Consider the following 21,103-nt stretch of genomic DNA (forward strand, 5'->3'; position numbering starts at 1 on the left):
TTATCAGATACTGTTGGATACCCCTGGTCTCACCACACCAATAAAGGCTAAAAGGTGACTATGTAATACAGCGGTTTCTTACATTCAACTGTAAGTAAACAATTTGTAGGTTGATTTCCCTGAAAAGTGTAAATACTGTGGCTCTGTGGCAACATTGCTCTGATTGTTTGAACATCTCATTCTCAACCAACCTGAAACAGCAACATTGGTTTAACTAATGCCATGAGTGTGGTAAAAATACAGATAAATTAAACTTGATTGTTTTGTTATATTTGTTCAACAGACATCACCTGGAGGAATCACTGCTGGTGGATCCTTTTGAGTCAATAAAGGAAGCTGATCTAGGTAAAAAAAAAAAATAGTTTTAGTTGTTCTTCTCTTGTTTATTTCTTAATCTGTTCAAAAAAGAGGACACACAGCCAGCATCCATTTGTTTGTGTGATAATTGTGCCATGGTATTATGACAGGGTTCTTAAAGGGATAGTTAACCAAAAAAATTAAAATTAGCCCATTGTTTACTCACCCTCAAGCCATCCTAGGCGTATATGACTTCCTTCTTTCAGATGAATCCAATCGGAGTTATATTAAAAATTGTCTTTGATCATTGTCTTCGAAATCCTCCGACATTCTTCTTTACAAATCCTCGTTTTGTACTTCTAATTAGTGACCGTTGTTTTGTTTTGATCTCTCCCCTGCGCTTCCGCATTCGTCACTTCTGAGCGGCGCATGCGCAAAGCTGACCTCATACGTCATCCGCCTGAAGCTGCTTCTGTGTACAACAGTGAGCGCAAGCTAGATTAAATTGATTATTACGTTTTAAATATGGTTATTTTTCTTACAAAAACGCATCGATTCGCTACAGGAGGTCTTTGTTCACCCCCCGCAGCCATGTGAGGCACTTTTTATTATGGATGGATGCGCTTTATTTCACTTCTTTTGGACTGATGCATGCAACACCCGCTGACTGCCATTAAACAGCTTGGAAGATCAAAGACATTTTTTAATATAACTCCGACTGGATTCATCTGAAAGAAGAAAGTCATATACACCTAGGATGGCTTGAGGGTGAGTAATTCATAGGCTAACTTTCATTTTTGGGTGAACTAACCCTTTAACCGGGGGGCAATGGCCTCAGTAGACTTTCAGGGGGGTCTCATTAAGTCTTGAAGTATTAAATATTTGTATTACAACAGATGTGCCAGATGTATATATCAGCTTAGATAGGAGAGCCTTTGAATATAGTTTTGAACAAAGGGGATGCTTGGAGTCAAAAAGGCTGAGAACCACTGTATTATGACTCATGTGCTGAATCTTCCGTTTTCTCCATTTCTACTATATATTTGCAGTGGTGGTGCTAGTCGACGTTTCTGATAAATGGACCCGCAATAAGCTGGACTATGAAGTGCTGAAGTGTTTGGCCCTGAAGCCAGATGTCCCTGTTATCCTTGTCCTCAATAAGGTATTAGCTGTGTCATTGTGTATTGATCTGTCCCAGGCCGACCATAGGATTAGTTTGTGGAGGAAATTACCATCTCTTTTCTCTGCATATCCCATCTCTCATCTGACAAAGAGTGGGGGCTGTTTTGCTGCTACTGTTATCACAGAAATGAATGTCACTATGAAACCCAGTGAATTATTTACAGCTGGTACACTTAGAGGAGCTATAAAAGAGATCATAGAGCAAAGAGTTGGCTCTTAACACACAGGTAGACCTACTGAAGAACAAAACGCTTCTGCTAGACATCACAGCTCAGCTGACAGAAGGGGTGGTGAATGGTAAGATCAGAATCCGTGGAGCAGAGAAACCACATCAGAAATTAGCAGCCAAACCCCACAGCAGACACACTGAAGAACCACATTCTGAGAGCATGAAGGACGGGGCGTCTCAGGAGGGTCAGGACAAAGACAGGCTGAGCCCAGAGGAGCTGAAGGCCCTGAAGAGCCGCAGGGGGTGGCCACTTTTTAAGGACATATTTATGTTAAGTTCTGTTGACAGAGAAGATGTGGAAACATTAAAGGTTAGAGGCTGCATTTGAGATTCTAAGAAAAAGAAATTTACATTAAAAAAACTTGTCTCCAACACTGTGCTATTCATCCTTAATTTGTCTCTGTTTGAACACGTGCAACAGAGGTACCTGTTTGAAGGTGCAAAGCCTGGCCAGTGGCAGTACCACAGTGAAGTACTGACTGATCAGGGTCCGGAGGAGGTGTGCATCAGCACTATCAGAGAGAAACTTCTACAGTATCTCCCTAAGGAGGTGCCATACAGTATGACACAGGTGGGCTATGATTTGTGGGCACCTAAAAGGTGTTGAAATACACTACCATTTGGGGTCAGTAGAATTTATTTTAAAGAAATAATTACTTTATTCAGCAAGGATGCATTAAACTGATCAAAAGTGACAGTAAAGACTTTCACAATGTTACAAATGAACCATTTATCCATCTTAGAATCCTGAAAATAGATGGTTTCCACAAAAATATTAAACAGCAGTTTCCCAGCTTGTTATGATCTGTTTTTCATCATCGAAACTGCATCCATTTTACTCCGGTATGATTCTCATTCCGTTAGCTGTGAATTGGGAACTCAAAATATGTCATTACTCAAAATATGTTTAATGCTTTTTCCGAAATGTTACTTGTTTTTTCCTTATTACTTTGGTCTTTTTGCAGCAAATCGAAATCTGGAAGGAGTCTGAGGATGGGGTACTCGACATATCCATCAAACTATATGTAAAGAAAGACTCTCATATGGTGAGCTCTCTGATTGCATCTCTGTTTTCTGAAAGTTTGTTTGTCACATTTATTTGAGGAGGCTAATCTCCCGTGCTGCTGTTTTCACCATCAGGCAACTTTAGTTTTATGGTAGACATTTTGTGGAATTGTTTTTAAAACAAAAGAGTGCTTTTTCACGACCTAAAAAACAGTGACATTATTATACTTAACTATAAATCAAACCTTTGTTCTTTCTTGCAGAAAATGGTTATTGGTTCTGGAGGTCATATGATAACCAGAATAACCCAGGAAGCTGAAAATGACCTAATGAAGATTTTCTTGCGTGAAGTGCGTTTAAAAATCTCTGCAAAGTTGAGGAAGTAAGCTAGACTGTTTGGATGATTAAGGTCAGAGCCTGACCCATGCAGAGGGATACAGAAACCTGAAAAGATATACTTAAGAGTGAAAAAATGGACATGAACTCAAAATTGGCTGTATTTTGGGTTATACTGTCAGATCTCAACAGACCTCCTTCATTCCTGTAAAATTAAATGTAAAGTATATCAGAGGCACATTACATGGGTTTTCTGTATCATTTCAACAAGATTATGATTGATCGTATCACAACTGCCTGTGCCATTTACACATCTTGCTGCTTTTGATTTATAAAAATGTCTATATGATAATAAATGCCAAAAATCATATAGTTCTGCATTCATACATAGATATACTTGTGTTTACCTTGTTTTTTTATTATTATTATTCATTGTCTTCAGTGTGGTCAGGCTGTTATCTGTGGTGCAGTCTTGCTGTTTAACTGAATGTCTTACGTAATAACATTACACTGACCTGAAATCACTCAACTGCAGGCCCGGCTCCAGCTCTAACATGTAAGGTGGGCCATATAGGACTCAGTTTGGGTGGTGGCTGGCTGTCAGGGTGGAGCAGGGCCTGCTAAACTGTGGCTGTACACAATGCTTACTGCAGTTTAAAAACTATTTGTAGCTATGTCTGTAATATTACAGTTATTAAATATTAATTTTCAACAGTTGAGTAAATTATTGCATCAGTTTTAGTCAGTGGTAAATCATTTGAGTAATGAAGAAAAGTCAGATAAGTTTCTCATGGTGCTGGATTGTCTGTGGTGGAAAAGTTATGGACACTTTATCTACAGACAGCAGAAGTCAGTGCTTTTACGAGAACTAGAAACAAATATACTCACAAATATGCAAAACTGCACATATGGAGTGCACTTATTCACTTAAAATATTTGATTGTGTAAATCCCAGTTGTTTGTTTTATTGTAACAAAATAATAAAAACTTTAGGGTCAATACGATTTTAATGTTTTTGAAAGAAGTAATTTATACCCATCAAGGCTGCATTAATTTGATAAAAATACAGTAAAACAGTATTATTGTGAAATATTAATTTTTAATGTTTTAATGTAAAATATATATATTTTTTTTTTCCAAAATGTAATTTATTCCTGTGATGACAAAGCTGAGTTTTCAGCAGCCATTACTTCAGTCTTCAGTGTCGCATGATCCTACAGAAATCATTCTAATATGCTGATTTGGTCTCAAGAAACATTTCTTATTACGATAAATGTTGAACACTGTTGTGCTGCCTAATATTTTTGTGGAAACAGCTACACTTTTTTTCCCCCTCAGGATTCTTTGATGAATAGAAAACCCAAAAGAACGGGATTTACTTTTATTTGAAATTAATTTTTTAACTACTTTACTGTTACTTTTTTAATTTCTTAAAAAACTTGTATGTTTGTTTTCTTAAAAAAAAAAACATGTAAATAATTCAAATTATTTTTTCTTCTTCCACCTCCTTCAAAACATGTGGAAAAAGCCATTTAAAGTTCCACTGCCTAGGCCCTAGAGGGTTAGATAACCTTTCTAATGAAAAGTGCTGCTGAAGTGAGTTTCAAAATGGTGATAATGGTGCACTTATTTCCCTTTTTGCACTAGAACTTCATGAAGAATTATATGCTTACATCTAGCTGACCTAAAGCAATGGAATGCTCCTCATTCATTATATCCTTATACTGGCCTTTAATTTGATTTCATTGGCTGCATCAGTTAACTGTAAGTTCATTAAAGTTAAAGCAGAGATTCTCATCCATCATTTCTTTGGCTCCTAGAAGCACAAGTAAGCATTTTACCAACCGCATATGCTGCCTCTCTGTGTAAAATGAAGGGTTTTGTAAAAATAATTGTATAATGAAACAAAACAAGCAAAATGTTTAATTTCAAATTCAGTGATATTTATTAAAATTACACACAATGACAGTCTCATATAACACTTTATAGGCTATAAAGTTGTATAGAATTAAAAATGATCAGAATTTCGTTGTTAGTTGATTTAATCTGCTTAACAATATTTTTGTTCATCCGTTCACTCATCTGATTTTGACTGCTTCATCCGTTGCTCTGAAGTTCACTTGACTCATGCTTGGTCCTCTCATATCCAGATGATTTTTGAGAGAAGGCAACAGAACCCTTACCATTACTAAACTCAGTAATGGTAACGGTTTCACCGCCCCTCTCTGTCACAAAGTTTTTGGGTCCACAGGAAACAGTCGGAGGTGTATTGACCCCCTGGATAGTACATCATCTATACTGTAGTGTCTCAATAATGAACTTACAGTATACGATGATATCCTGTCTAGAGGGCAAGATTGATGAAACACTTTCCCTTTGGATGTCCACTGAACATTCACATCTACTGTTTTTAACATTTTCTATGATCAGCTGTTTGGTTTATCTTAAGGTTTAACATTCCTTTCAGTAAATTGTCAGCCAATTTTTAGGCTGCTAAAATCATATTTGTCAATGGTTTAGAATTATTCCATATACCAAAGCAATTTCCAGAAACGGTCTAGTTTTCCAGATCTGTTGCATCATTATTGCATCATTATTTGTGTTTCCAAAAGATTTTCCTGCAAAAATTCTTCCCAAATCTTCAGACGATCACACCTGTGGAAGATCCCTCGCATGGGACTATTCATCTAAAAGGAAGAGCAGCTGCCATCCTGTAGTTCATAGTCACCGGGCGACACACTCACCTTTAGATCTGTGTCCTCAGTACTCCTGCGGGAAGTGTCATCTGTCACCTTTACCCGTCTTTTTTGTTTTCACAAGTCTGTTGTCTCCATGCCATTAAGCGCTCGTAAACGCTGCTCCCTTGGTCGTGAGTTTTAATGCTTGTTGCTCATTTGCATATGATGACACAAAGGCTGTTCTATCCTTATCATGTCTCTGCCTTTCAGTCTGCTGACCAATCAGAATCATTCCCTATATCAGACCCTGAACAGTTACTTACATCAGGACTCGCTCTCACGCGAGTATGTGAGCCCACACCCAAACTCTCCCACCCTTGCAATAAACTTGAAATTGCAATAAAAAAAGTTGGTGAATAGATCCAAAAACTTGTTTTATGCATATCATATTAGTTTCTTTAGCCTTTATCTACACTCTCATAAAAAAGGAATAAAAGCTGTCACTGGGCTATTACCTTTTCAAAAGGTACACTTTTGTATCTTTTAAGTACTAATATGTGCAATTAAAGTATCAGTATAGACACTTTAGGTACGAATGTTTACTGGTTGAAAAGGTACCACCCTTGTGACAGCTTGTGTACCTTTTTTCTGAATGAATTCAAAAGTGCCAAATTCCAAAATACACATTAGAAAACCTTAAATCTTTAGATTACTGCAAAATAGTTAATAATACGACACGAGACAAGTGCATCTTGACTGTATGAGGCATTTACAAAAACATGTTAATAAAGGACAATGTTTTATTCAATTTCTACTCAGGATTTAAATCACTAAGATGGGTTTCATGACATTACAATAGTGGAAGCACACACAGATGCCAAATTCACGGATTATGGTGGCCAGTTGTCTACAATTGAAATCACCTCTGGGTGTCTGTTCTCTGTGTGAGCTGTGACAAATTAACCTGATTCTACATCTGTAGTTGTCCTCAGCATCTGGATGTTAAAGGTCTATTGGCTAACATGGGAGTGGCCCCCCGTGGTTACTGTGGAGACAGACTCCCGGTTAGGGTGGGGTTGGGAGGTGTTTGTGACTGCTTAGGCCATGTTAACAGATAAGAACAAGATTGTGGCCTATCTGAGTTGCACCAGCATGTTGCAAGCCCCTGACACCTTATCTGCCACCCATGGACATTTCGGTTAAATTTGTGATGATTTCACAGAAAAGAGATCGCTGTGGCCAGCTAGACATGAAGGGAACTGGAAACTGCCCTTTAGAGCTCTTATGAAACGCAAGTATTCACCTGATCTAACTGATTTGGGATCATTTAAACTGAATGGTTCTTGAGTGCTGGCATAAAGTGTGCAGAGTCAATTCTTCGAGAACAATCCTGCTATATCAGCATCTTCTCCTTTAGCAAAGCACTTAACAAGTTGCTCAGTTGTGACTTACTCTTCAAGTAGTTTAGTGTAAATTAACTTAAAAACACTAAACGATGAAGACAGTTCAGGGCAGATACTAGATCAGGACCTTTCAGGCTTTTTCAGGCCAAGGGCTCACTTTTGAAAAGGTGACGGCTTTTGTACCTTTATTTCTGAGAGTGCTCCTTAAGAGAGACTAACCAGAGACCCCTCTTACATAATACTGTTACATTTTAAGTCAGGTATATAAAATGCAGGTATACTATTTTAATGTGTTTATAAAATTGTATGTAATATTAATAAAAATTAAAATATAAACAAAATTATTTGTAATTTGTATACATTTTTCATTTATATTGATTTAAAGACACAAATATGTGTACATTTAGTTACATTTTCTTGTATTTAAATGTGTATGAAAAATATTACAGTAGGGACAATGAAACATGAACTTAATTTGATCGGGATTTCACGTGAAGGCAAACGATTTCCCTATGCAGGGGTTCAGGTTGATCATGCAAATTTGCTGCATTGGTCAACAGAAAGCAACTTGGTTTGACTTATGTGTCAGACATCACTAAACTACACTATACACAATGGAGCTTTTTTGCCCACAAAATTTCACTAACTACTGTTTGAAGGCCTTTACTGCTTGAAAAACTTAGAGGTGTTTACTAAGATGGTTAGACGTGTTTAACTGCCTAAACATATTCAAAACCATACTGCTATCAAAGGTTATTTTGTACAGGCCTCACTCAGAGAAAGCCCTTAGCAAATAACCTGAAACCAGATTTAATGCACAATTTTAATATTCACGATTAGAAATTATCTGCTGAACTTTGACAGTTTGACCAAGAGCCAATAAATAGTGGCAAAGACTTCCTGCAGTAATGAGAGGACAAACTGCTGGGGTGATTAACACCTATTTGCGTGTGCGTCTGTATGGGTTTGGAGGAAGTGTTAGGGAACCCTTGGCCTCTAGCATAAGATGCACCCCCCTTTCCCCCAGATCCAAAGATTGTTGTTTCTACACACCTTTGTGGGCAAGCTGGAGTGCAAACTGGGAACTGGGAGAGACAAAGAGACAGATCAAAGACGAGACTGATGTTTTGACAGAAGTGCACATACGCACCTCTGTCCTCTTTGAAGTTATGGAAAGGTAGCAACCCAAGGATAGTCCTAGCAGGTCATTGGCTTTGGAAGCTACAAACCTCCGTCACTTTAGTTTGTTGCTCCAGTCTCATGGTCATGTATCTCCCAGAGGAATGGCCTGTGCTGGATTTACCTTACAAAATGAATAATTTGGCTAATAACTATGGATATTATCCACAAGGTAGGACTTTAGATCTTTACATCTCTCATGTTTTTTGAGTTTTAAATTCAATTTCAGGTTTATTTATTGTTGTTTTTTAGTTTATTGATTATTGTGAGTTGTCAAGACAACTGACTAAATGGAGTTTTCTCTAATAGCAAACAAATGCCATTCTGGAAAGCTAATGTTGTGCATATGAAATGAATGAAAATCTGAAATTATTATATTATCGATTAGACTGTAAGGAGCTCACTTGCTGGACTCAGCATGGCCTCAATGGCAGGATGAACAGTCCTGAAGCTGAACTGACCTCACTGCCAGTTCATGTATCACTGCAAGATCGAGAGCTTTGGGACAAATTCAGCAGCATTGGCACAGAGATGCTGATTACTAAATCTGGCAGGTATGCACCTACAAGTGTTTAACATGACTAAATTAAGTCCTTTTAAGTATTTTTAATGTCTATAATTAGTATATACGTAGTGATATAACAAATGTGTAATTGAATTGTGTTGGGATTTACCCCTATTATAGTGCAATAAATATATTTATTACTGTATCAAAGAGAAAAGGCAGTGTTGTTAAGTACATTAGTGAACTACAGGTGCATCTCAATAAATTAGAATGTCTTGGAAAAGTTCATTTATTTCAGTAATTCAACTCAAATTGTGAAACTCGTGTATTAAATAAATTCAATGCACACAGACTGAAGTAGTTTAAGTCTTTGGTTCTTTTAATTGTGATGATTTTGGCTCACATTTAACAAAAACCCACCAATTCACATCAGGACAACAAATTAGAATATGGTGACATGCCAATCAGCTAATCAACTCAAAACACCCGCAAAGGTTTAGCTGAAAAGTTCATAATCTTGAAAGAATTACAAATCAGAATGTACATTATTGAGGACATCTTCTATCTAATATGTGATGACTAATTGTTATGATGTGTATCCGGTGTGCTTTTATTTCAGGCGGATGTTTCCCAGCTGCAATGTAACAGTGACAGGACTGAATCCAAAAGTCAAGTATGTGGTGATAATGGACATGGTGCCGTTTGATAACCACAAGTACAAGGTACCTCCCCTCAACCCCCTCCAACCTCCCTCACAAACACACACGTACACTCTCATTCAAAGGTTTTGGGTCAGTAGATTAAAAAAAGGATAAATAGTAATAATAATAATAATAATAATAATAATAATACTTTTATTCAGCATTAAATTGATCAAAAATTACCGTAAAGACATTAAGGCTACAAATATCCATGAATCCTGAAAATGTATCATGAATTTTACCAAACATCTTTCCAGCATTGATGATTGTAATAAGAAATGTTTCCTGAGCACCAAATTGGCTTATTAGAATGATTTCTGAAGGATCACATGACACTGAAGACTGGAGAAATGACCATGCCATCACAGGAATAAGTTACATTTTTTAAAATAAAACGATTGTTCTTTTACAATATTACTGTTTCCACTGTATTTTTTGGTCAAATAAATGCAGGCTTGATGAACATAAGAGACTTTGTACATAACTGTATTACAACTCTATTTTTAAACTATTTCTTTCTATTATACATTCATCTGTTTTATTCCTTAATGTCTTAATATCAGTTCCAGATAGGGATGTTATAATGCTGCAAACCTGATAGATGTGTGAACAACAATACCAAAGACCTAAAAATAAATCGATTCTTGAATGAGTAGTGATAGGTTAATGATTTTTGTAGTTAATTGTAGTCTTCATGACTATTCATGCTCTTATATTGTTACAGTGGAATAAGGATCTTTGGGAAATGAATGGTTCAACTGATCCACACTTGCCCAATCGGTTCTTCATCCATCCAGACTCTAATTGTAGTCTTCATGACTATTCATGCTCTTATATTGTTACAGTGGAATAAGGATCTTTGGGAAATGAATGGTTCAACTGATCCACACTTGCCCAATCGGTTCTTCATCCATCCAGACTCTAATTGTAGTCTTCATGACTATTCATGCTCTTATATTGTTACAGTGGAATAAGGATCTTTGGGAAATGAATGGTTCAACTGATCCACACTTGCCCAATCGGTTCTTCATCCATCCAGACTCTCTTGCACCTGGAGAGAAATGGATGCAGTATCCAATCTCCTTTCACAAGCTCAAACTGACCAACAACACCTTCAACTCTAATGGCATGGTGAGATTTTAGAAATGGGCAAAGTGTAACGGTTGAAAGATTTCTAAAGGTGTTTTCTATTTTTGGGATTGCGTTTTTTAAAAATTTTTTAATGTAATTTTTTTTTTTACCGTTTATACTTCTATTTCTCTCCATGTTCTATAGGTGGTTCTCCACTCCATGCACAAATACCAGCCCCGTCTACACATAGTCCAATCTCCAGACCCCTGTTACCCTCAGAACCCTGGCAGTTACCTGCGCTTCACCTTCCCTGAAGCTGCTTTTATAGCTGTCACAGCCTACCAGAACCAGGAGGTGAGAACAGGCATTTCACACCAGATCAATACTGGAGACCCTTAAAACTGTATGTGAATTACTTTCAGATCTGACCTTCAAAGATATTTTTCATTAGCGTTCCAGTGCCATCTAGTGGGTCGAATTCATGAGGATAAAAGGCCAATTAAAATGTCCATGGTAGCAGAATCTAGTGCCCAGTATAGTGTGGAAAATAAGCAAAACCCATTATTTGTCACAAAATATCAGCAAAACATTTAAGTTGACATCTGAAGACTTCAATGTGTCAGATTTTTATAATGTTTTATTAGTCCATTTTTGTATCATTTATTCGTGTTGACTGGCATGTCTGTGGTTTTTGCTGATGGGACTCTTTGTTTCTCATCCTCAACACAGATCACAAAACTCAAGATTGACAACAACCCCTTTGCCAAAGGCTTTCGTGACAATGGGCTGAACAGAAAAAGGTGAGAGACACTTAAAGAGACACAAAAAGAAGGGATTGAGATCGGTTTTCATGTTTCTTTTCAGGAAAATTCACTCACAAATGTCTCCTTTACAGAATATGACTTCAGGGCTGATATTTTTGTGTGAATAATTATAATTCTTTTCAACCATGTACAGTAGGTAAAGGAGCCAGATTTTCATAATTCCTAATGGCAAATCAAAAAGTATTTAATAGAGCTTACATAGTGTTTCCTGTCCTGACTGTTGAAACTCCAACCCTAATAATCAATTCTGTTATTTTCAGTTAATATAACTTTTTATAATTTCTCCTCTTTAGGTTTAGAGACAAAGAGAGCCAAGAGACCAAGGATTCAGATGGACAGGCCAAACCGGATTTGATGCCAAATGATAGGGATGCACCGATACCACTTTTTCCAGTACTCGCCCGATACCGATACTTTTATTTTTGGTACTTGCCGATACCGATGCCGATACCTATATTTTTATTACATTTGTAAATGAGCATGGTATGATTTCCTGAGAGAATAATAATAATAAAATTCGTTATATTAATGTAGCTTTACATTTATATGCATCAGTGTTTCTTCTTGTTTCTGTTTCTATGACCTGGTGCCCAGCAGAGGGGATTTTTTTTTTTACCTCAATCATGAGGGTCACCTTGAGATTTATTAGCTTTTCCCCCCCCTTTGGACAATTTATGTATTTTTTCTTTTGTCCACAAAAAGTGGGAAAGTCGCAGAATGATGAGGATGTGGATGTGATCGTGTCCAGCTCCGTTGACTGCAGAAGAACGCTGAATTTTTCAGAAGAGGCTTCCTCTGTCATTCCCAACCCTTTCATATCAGCCTTCATAAACGCTAGCACTGCTGGAGGATCTTCACCCCATCAGACACACACCATTCTCAGCCTCAATATAATACACCTGAACAGGTGAGTCTGGCTCTGGTTCTGCCTGGGAATTTTTGTGATGCAGTGAATATCACACTATAATCAAACCATGATATTATGCTGCAGTTCTGCGGAAAAATACTCATTCTTGCTCTAGACTTATGTATTATATTTAATCTTAAAGATTCAGGGATGCAAACTTACCAAGGGGTGAAAAAGGTGACAGAGATAACCATCTAGAAAATAAATTCATATCATCTAAGCTTTAAAATTGGGATTTACTGTCAATTTTAGCATGGCAGGATAGGGGGGAAAAACTCACTTTAGACCCTATGAAGAGGTTTCAAAATATTACTATAGTAATAATACTGTTGTACTGTACAATAAAAATTATTTCATTTTACAGAACAAGAATAAAATTACAAGTGATTCTTAATTTCTTTGCTTTCAAATGTTAAGCCATAGAGCTTTTATTTTGGCTTAAAAGTTTGGATTCAAAATTGCAGTTTTTTTTTTTTTGCTGAAAAGTGAGACATTTGGATCCCTGGAGATTAAATTTATTCTCAGTTTATTACTTTTTAGACAACTACATCAAGATAATTAAACACAGCATTGTCCTCCCAAATACTATTACTACTGAACATTACTATTACAAAATAAATGAATGAAATATATTATTATATATTACTATATAATACTATTGTACTGTTAAATAAAACATATTTAATAATAAATATAACTGAAACCTATTTAATAATTTGAGAATTTCCTTGTACAGAACAAGTAAAATTACAAGTAAAATTGTTCATTTCTTGGTTTTCAAATGTTAAACCATAGAATTTTTATTTTGGCAGAAAACCTACTTTTAGATTTGTATCTGCACTGAAAAGTGACAAGTTTGTATGCCTCAAGATTAAAATGATTCTCAGTTTATAACTTTCTAGACAACGGCTACATACAGACTTGACCGTTTCGTCCTCCAAAATAATGGTGTCAATTTTTTTTCCAAGTCCCAGAGAAGCCAGACCCTCCAGCCTCCATAGTTTGTGTGCAGCTCTGCCTGTGTCCCAGAGCTCCTGTGTCCAGTCCTCCACAGGAGACGGCCACCTCAGCACACTGCCATCTCAGATCAGCAGCTCTCTAAACCCTCAGCAGCACAATCAACACAGCAGCCCATCCTCTCAAACCCCAGGCAGATCCATAATCCAGCTCCAGCCTTATTTTCGGACCCCTCCCCATCCCTCACGACAATGTCCCGACATGGAGCTGCCCCTCCCTCTGCCTCCTAAACTGAGCCACATGCAACTCCCTGGAAGTGCTCTGAGGAACCTGGAGATGACCCCAGTCTCCGACTATGTCCGAGGCCCCTCACCAACATCCTTAACAGGATCCATTTTCGAACTTTAGTCTCAGGGCCATCAGGGAAGGTCCTGCAAAATCCCCCCCAACCTGAGCAGTACCTCCGTGGCTCAGACCGAGAGCTGCATCTGCAGATTTATCCAGCGGTTCAGAAATACACTGATCAGCAGTTCACATTAAACAGCATGCTGAACATCCAGACTGAACGCAGATCACAGATGGACTATGTCAGTGCCAGACCACTAACTGAATACTACAGTGATCAGCAGACTGGGAAATGAAGTTTTTCAGGCATCATCTAATTACGACTCATTTTGTTGCTCATTTCCAGCAGAGACTGCACTGCTCTGCATTACTAGATTACAAAAAAATAAAAACACCGAGGGCTTCCCAACCAAAGAATGTAAATATTATTTTCAGTGGGATATGAGGTTGTTGTTAACTGTCACTAATGTCCATATTTATGTTTAGTCTGTTACTATCTGCCTGAACTTTAAACTGTACTGTCTAAACGTCAAACGTCTAGGGCAGTGGTTCCCAATCCTAGTCCTGGAGAACCCCCAACTCTGCACGTTTTTGGTGTCTCTCTTATCTGACGCTCACATTTGAGGTCTTGGAGCAGTGATTGGAGCAAATTTCCTGCAGAGTTTAGCTCCAACCCTAATCAAACAAACCTACCTGTGATTTTCTTATGATCCTGAAGACATTGATTAGCAAACTCAGGTGTGCTTGATTAGGGTAGAGCTAAACTCTGCAGGAAAGTGGATCTCGCGAGCCAGATTTGAGGATCACTGTCTTGGAGTCTTCACTGAGTTGAATCAGGTGTGTTTGAATAGGGAGACATCTAAAATGTGCAGTGTTGGGGGTTCTCCAGGACCAGGATTGGGAATCACTGGTCTAAGGCAAGGCAACTTCCTAGTTGTAAAACTGAAACAAACATTTCCTTTTTAAAGCTGCTTTGAAATGATATGTACTGTGAAAGTGCTATACAACTTGAATATTTCTTTTTCTAAATCTGCTTTTAAACAAAATGATTTTTAATCAATTAATTCATTTTCTGTGAACTTCGCTTAATCTACACAAGTTGTTGGTTAACCACTCCATCTCACACGGAACACCCACTCTTCATTATCCATTTCCCACCCTAATGTTTTTCCCTTGATTATTCTCTGTCACTAGGAAATTTTCATTACAGAAGCAAAATGAGCTGTAGACTGAATTTCATTCAGAGTTGTAATTGACTTCAAGTAATTCTGCAGACCAGAATGTCTGAAGAAAATCTAGATCACACTTTTGTTGTTTCCATCCTAATTTCTGATCCTGTGTGTTTTTTTTTTTTTTTTTTTTAATACATTAAACTTAATACAGAGTTCTGGGTTAAGTTTGCATTTTTTTAAAAAGTCATCACAAATATAACTTTTCTTAGCAATGTAAACACACACCATAGACGCCACTGACATTAATGTGCATGTATCGGTCTAGTGTAAAACAGCAAATATTTCACACGGGAAAAAGACAAATAAATCAAGAAGGAATTTATTGACTGTGATCAGAAACAGATTTCTTATTGGATACATAACTTGTATACTATATATTCATTCTAGAAGTTATAGGCATTAACTATATGCACTGCTATATAACACATTCTCAATATGTGACTGTTAGTGGTGGAAACATCACAAATCTGGAACAAACACACTCCGCTCAGAAACAACAGCTCTCCTTAGTTTAGATTAAGCATAGAAAAGTTTTTGAAGCCTTAAGTTGATTTTAAATGTGTGCAACATCTTATAAACAATGTCTACATTGTTCCACAGTTTCCTTTTCCCAGTTGAAACAGATATTCATGTCATAATAACAAACACACTTCATTTTGAAGAATGAAAATTGAACAATTTTAATGAACTTGTTTCTGACAAACAAAACATTTTTTCACAAATATTTTTGCCAAAGTGTACTGTAAAAAAAACTAACTTTATATTTGGCATCTGATTATGAACAAAAGATCAATAACAAAAGACCGGATCATTTATAAAATAAATGTGGATATACTGTTTGACCTAATGATGTTTGGCAAACTGATTTGCATAATCATGACATAATGGCAAACTGAAAATCAGAAGAAAACAAAACACTAAAATATAGTCACTCTCAATGGAAAAAATTGCTAAAGCGGAGTTAAATTTCACATATACCTGACAGAGCGCTCACATTATCCGGATGTTGATAACTAGTACTTTAGGAATAAAGAATACATGTGACATTATTTTAAATATTGCAGTTAAAACATAAAAAAGAGGAAGTCCTGACATAATCAAAATGCATCACTGAATAAAAAAAAAAACTGAAACTATTCAATATGGGGAAAACTCCTTAAGGCATAGAGTATCTTCAAGGAAACTATGGACATGGTAGATGTTCAACTTCAAATGCACAGCGTATATCAATCTCCAAACTTCTGGATTTAACAGTAGACAAAAGAGTGCTCTGGGATCTGTACTGTCAGTTTGGCTGCAGTCATAATATCTTACTTGCAGCTTTATCATCTGCATAAACATTGGGTGAGGTAAATTACGTGAGGTTTTCTGCAATGAAAAATAAATATACTTTTCTAAATCCTGATAATTCAGCATGTTTTGGCCTTTGCTTGGCATCTTGGTAAAACTGCATTTGGACCACTATTTATTATCCAAAAATAGGCAAAACATTCTCAAAGAATATACATACAGATCCGATTATGAATCGCATGGCGTAGTTTCTCATGATTGACTGCACAGTGAAAGTGTGATTTGACCTTCAACCCTAAAAGCAAACTTTTAAAAGGTAACAAACTGATTGTTTTCATCCCACTGTAAAAAAAATATCAAATTACTAGAGCGCTTCATGTTTGAACTGTGCAAAAAAGATGTTTACAAATGAACCTATGTCTAAATGTATTGGTTAGATAAACTAAAAGTCAGTCCTCCTCATTCCTGTGTCACTATTTGTCCTGAACAGCAATGTCTTCACAATGATGAACGATTTCAAAGGCCCACTAAACATGCTGTAACAAACCTAATGGCTCTTCTACACTATGCTTCTATATATCTTCATACATTGCATAAATGTAACTGTGAATAAAACCTTAGCTACCCATTAAAATGGGAATACATCCTTATCTTCTAAATCACTACATGCACATACTGTAGATCTGCAGCTGCCCACTGGTGAATATATGATACAGTTCTGAGATTAACAAAAAAACTATAATTGTGGTATGTCGTTTGAACAAAAAAAAAGCAAATAAACAGACAAAAAAGGATATAAGTGACAATACAAGAGCACGTGCAGAGAATCTGGTCCTGAAGAGGTAAGGCACCAGGGGTCTAAAAAAAATCAAAGCCTCATTTCTGTAAAAAGAAAACAGCTTTCAAGTGTTTCTTTTCAAGGCAATCAATGTGGGAGTGTCGGAAAGGCAGCAGTGTGGAAGGAGCGTGTTCAAGCTTGAGGACTGATCATCTTCTGAAGCAAAGGGATCTGTAGAGAAACGACACATTTATTTACATGATTATTTGTTTATTTTTGATCAAATGAATGCAGCTTCCATTTAAAAAAAAATCTTAAAAGTCACTAAATGTTTGAACAGCAGTTTATATGCAATGTATTCACCTTGGACAGATCCACCCCAGTGAGGGCGTTTACAGAAACAGGTAGTTCAGCCAACAGACGATTCACTTCCCCAGTGACACGGCCACCGTCGCCGCTCAGGATCACAATCTCATTGGTACGGCTCAAGGGTGCTGCCACCTGTGCAGCAATCTGTGACACAAAAAAACTCATTCAGCTTTATTCTTCAGAGTATCATCTTTAAAACTGCAGTCTGTAAGTTTTGCCTCTTTGTCGCCATCTCTGTTTGAAAACCTGCAATTGCAGCTGTGTGCGGAATTATATTCCATGCGTGGGGTTGTGCTCCAGCGCGGATGAATCTAATGTTTTGAGGAGTATGTGTGTGTGGCAGTCAGTCACTGCACCGGTGTGGATATTTACTGTACTTCGCAATCACAGATTCTAGCCTACGTCTTGGAATATATGACCCAAATAAGAATTTTCACCGTATACTGTCATCTAAACAAGTAACAAGTCTGCCACGTTTGTTCTGACCAACTGAGGAAAAAAAGGATTACAATAAATCGTGCTACCAATGGTGATTAAGGCCCAATCCCAATTCTATTTTATACCCCTTCCCCTTCCCCTAGGAATTGGGACACCACTACTATATGTCACACGTCATCATAGTCGTCTAGCTCCTACAATAAACACACCTATACTGGTGTGCTGGTGTGAATTAGAGCTTTTAATTACCGTTCTATATTAATGCGAAACTCTAAAAAGAGAAACGCACAGACGCGCATACACGCAAATTTAATCTCTCTCTCTCTCGAATTGGCAATATTTGAGGAAAGGGTTTAACAATTTCTAATTATTGGGGGTACTAGCCCTCCTCAATGTCTATGGTGGTTATCGCCCTGATCAGACATGAAAATACAGTATGTTATGGCACTATCGTGTAGTCTGTAATGATATGACGTTAGCAAACTTTAGCGATTTTTTGCAAACATTTCTTTGAGTAAGGGAAAGGGGAAGGGCTAAGGGGTAGAATTGGGATTGTGCCTAATTGTAACGATCGGTTAGCTCATATCACTTCAAACCGTGCAAATTATTATTATTTATACTTTGTTCTCAAATTATTAATGTTAACATCAGCATTGCGTGACTATGAGTATAGTGTGTATTAGCGTGTGATTTCAGTTTCTGTACAGTCTAATCTCAAATTGTCATACCATTCGAATTTCATATTAAGAAATTCTTTTAACCGAAAAAGCAAATTATGCTCCCTTTGAACTGGTTTTCTTTAAAATACAGATCTTGAGTAATCCCAGGCTATCTGTAATCAGACGCACATTTACAACTGGAATATAATTTAATTTCATTCACATGTGTTTCATAAACATAATCCTTTCTGGATTAAAATCCGCCATCAAAATGATAAATGTAATTATTCCGGCTGCTGTGAGAAAAGGCTATAAACGATCCGCCACCTGCAGGATCCTCACATGCGATAGCCTAGTAGCCGGGACAACTTCTTTATGTTTACAGATGTGACGTAATGACGCAGTGCCATGCTCGAATTTCCCGCGAAAACCTACCCGTACCACTCAAATTAGAAAACATTATTATAAGCTGACCGTTATGAATCGGACTAAAGGAAGGCGATAGTTTTGAACATTGCCTGGTCATGTACTTGCTCAAACATTAATTTCGGATCATTTTTAACCAAAAAAAGTTACGGACTGCAGCTTTAAAAAACGACTTGAAGTTAGCATTTTAACTATTGGTAGTGTCGGAGAGGTCTGATCCCACTTAAAGATTTGCAGAGAAAAACAAAACAAAAAATTGGAGCACACTGCATCTGTAATTACTGTAATCTCATTCAACATTTGTTCAGAAGTTCCCAGACTTCCACATACCTTTGGCAGAGCCTCAAGGACGAGGGCAGTCTTTGCAGCCTCCCCATACTGCTGATAGGCCTCAGCTTTGACCCTCATCTTCTCTGCTTCAGCTTTACCCACAGCCTCAATGGAGCCGGCCTCTGCTTCTCCAATACGCTTGATCTTCTCCGCTTCAGCCTGTGCCGTCAACACCTTCTTTATCCTGACAGAGCGGAGCAGAAGACAGAATGGCTTCATGAGGCCTTTGCTATCTGGCTCCCTTAAACTATATACCAATTGTACATATTAGGGATGTCAATTTTCGATCATTTCCATGATCGATCGTCGTTTAAATTAACGATCAATTAATCGATTAATCGTTAACTTCAATGCAGCAAAATGCGTCTATTGCAGCAGCATGCAGTCAGCATGCCAGGATGTGCCGCAGTCAGTGAACCGCTTCCATCGGCGCTGCTGCAGCAAAACACACTGTTGCTAACATGAAACATTTTTATGTGAGTATTATGACCAGTACTTAATTTGATCCTGCTGGATCCTGTTCCGGAAAATGTCAGATTTTAAATTTTTGCGTTCCGGTAGGCCTATTTGTTTTTAAAAAGCCAGCAATTACAATGCATTAGATCGTGACAGTGCATGTGTGCATGCATACGAGACGGAGCGAGCGCGGGTTTGGCTGGATGTATTTGGAGGTTATTACTCACGTCTCATTCGGCACAAATACAAATGTTTCCATATTCGCAATGTACTTGAATGTTAAACTATTATTTATAATGAAAACTAGGCTTGTACTTTACACGCATTCGCATATAGACGGAAAAGATCATCCTCTTCACATGAGCAAAAACGTCCTTGGCATAACAGCAGAGTGGACCGGTATACTACGGTCTATTTAAACTGACCAGTGTAACCTTTTATATGTTTGGTTTACTGTATTTTATTTTGATAATGAACAGACTGCGATGTAAGTCTGAATTGCTAGAATATGTGGGGTGTGTGCGCGCGAGGCGCCGGTGCGATTGAACAGCTGAAACATAAAAAAATACATTTTTGAAGTAAGATATAATCCGCAAAAGTGTTTACTTTTAATTTTTGCACACTCACAATAAAAACAAGATTTGTGCTTTTGCAAAGTAAAGCAAACAAACAGAATGCGCGTTGTCATCCTTTCCTTTCCGTGAACTTGTTTATGGAGCGCCGCGCCACACTTCTGTTTTAAATCTGATAGCTTAATTATTTAAGTCAGATATATTTCGCTTTTTTTTTAAAATGAAAACAAATTGTTATTTTTATTTAGGCCTATTGCTTACATAGGCTACACATTTTCCTTAAAGAATCCCATTTTGTCCCAGGGCTTGAAAACCTGTGCCCTAGCTAGTTAGGTCCATGCAGAAACTTGTGAACGATGCTCTTAGTTGTGGCATCACCGTTTAGTGACACCATTGAATGCTCCGAGAAAACGTATAGTCAAGTGTCGTCACAGCGCCTTTTAATTGCTGTTTTGAATCCAGCAATTATTTATTTACAAATTATAAGCTCTGATTATGACAAGTGTGGTATAAAAGCTTTGTTTATTAGAGGAATATTTGGTTAGCTGGAAAATCTTACATCGCGACCATGATTTTGGATGCCGTTTGAGCCCATATAGCCTACATTTATGCGGCTTTGTTCTTGGTCACGAATTTCCACAAATTCAATAATATTTAGGCATTCTTTCTTTTCCTAAATCCTCACTGTCTAACCCTCTAATTTCGCAGGTTTATTTTATTGTCATTCACTTTTTATCACTGGTTTCGCATCTCTTACGGTGGTAAACATGCGGAAGGATAATGAAAGATTTCATGGCCATGAATTAAGAATTCGTTCAATGTATTAATTTGTTCCCTCATTTTAGTTAAATCATGGGTTAAGGAACAAAATTAATGAAACATGGACAGTGGCCACAAATAAATAAGTCGTAGGAATTAATTAACAATTTGTAGG

The 21,103-nt window shown here is 37.3% G+C and overlaps 2 protein-coding genes and 1 pseudogene across 4 annotated transcripts in view; 2 read left to right on the top strand and 1 right to left on the bottom strand.

Moving 5' to 3' along the window:
- LOC107718331 (GTPase Era, mitochondrial-like) overlaps positions 1–3,557 on the top strand; it is a 5,122-nt gene extending 1,565 nt beyond the window's left edge. The window contains exons 5-11 of the mRNA XM_016525362.1: positions 8–54; positions 284–345; positions 1,347–1,459; positions 1,707–2,018; positions 2,130–2,279; positions 2,674–2,754; positions 2,977–3,557. Of these exons, the coding sequence (XP_016380848.1) occupies positions 8–54; positions 284–345; positions 1,347–1,459; positions 1,707–2,018; positions 2,130–2,279; positions 2,674–2,754; positions 2,977–3,099 (888 nt within the window). The 3' untranslated portion in view covers positions 3,100–3,557. The remainder of the gene's footprint in view (positions 1–7; positions 55–283; positions 346–1,346; positions 1,460–1,706; positions 2,019–2,129; positions 2,280–2,673; positions 2,755–2,976) is intronic.
- A 4,884-nt stretch (positions 3,558–8,441) lies between these two features.
- LOC107718350 (T-box transcription factor TBX6L-like) lies at positions 8,442–13,915 on the top strand (annotated as a pseudogene).
- A 1,239-nt stretch (positions 13,916–15,154) lies between these two features.
- Positions 15,155–21,103, bottom strand: part of LOC107718332 (flotillin-2a-like) — a 25,221-nt gene continuing 19,272 nt past the window's right edge. For all 3 annotated transcript variants that reach the window (XM_016525365.1, XM_016525364.1, XM_016525363.1), the window contains 3 exons: positions 19,142–19,325; positions 17,283–17,432; positions 15,155–17,150 (listed from right to left, as the gene is read on the bottom strand). In XM_016525365.1, coding sequence (XP_016380851.1) covers positions 17,112–17,150; positions 17,283–17,432; positions 19,142–19,325 — 373 coding nt within the window. In that variant the 3' untranslated portion in view covers positions 15,155–17,111. The remainder of the gene's footprint in view (positions 17,151–17,282; positions 17,433–19,141; positions 19,326–21,103) is intronic.

Source organism: Sinocyclocheilus rhinocerous, unplaced genomic scaffold (assembly GCF_001515625.1).
Source record: "Sinocyclocheilus rhinocerous isolate Xijiao unplaced genomic scaffold, SAMN03320098_v1.1 scaffold1565, whole genome shotgun sequence".
NCBI classification, from domain to species: Eukaryota; Metazoa; Chordata; class Actinopteri; order Cypriniformes; family Cyprinidae; genus Sinocyclocheilus; species Sinocyclocheilus rhinocerous.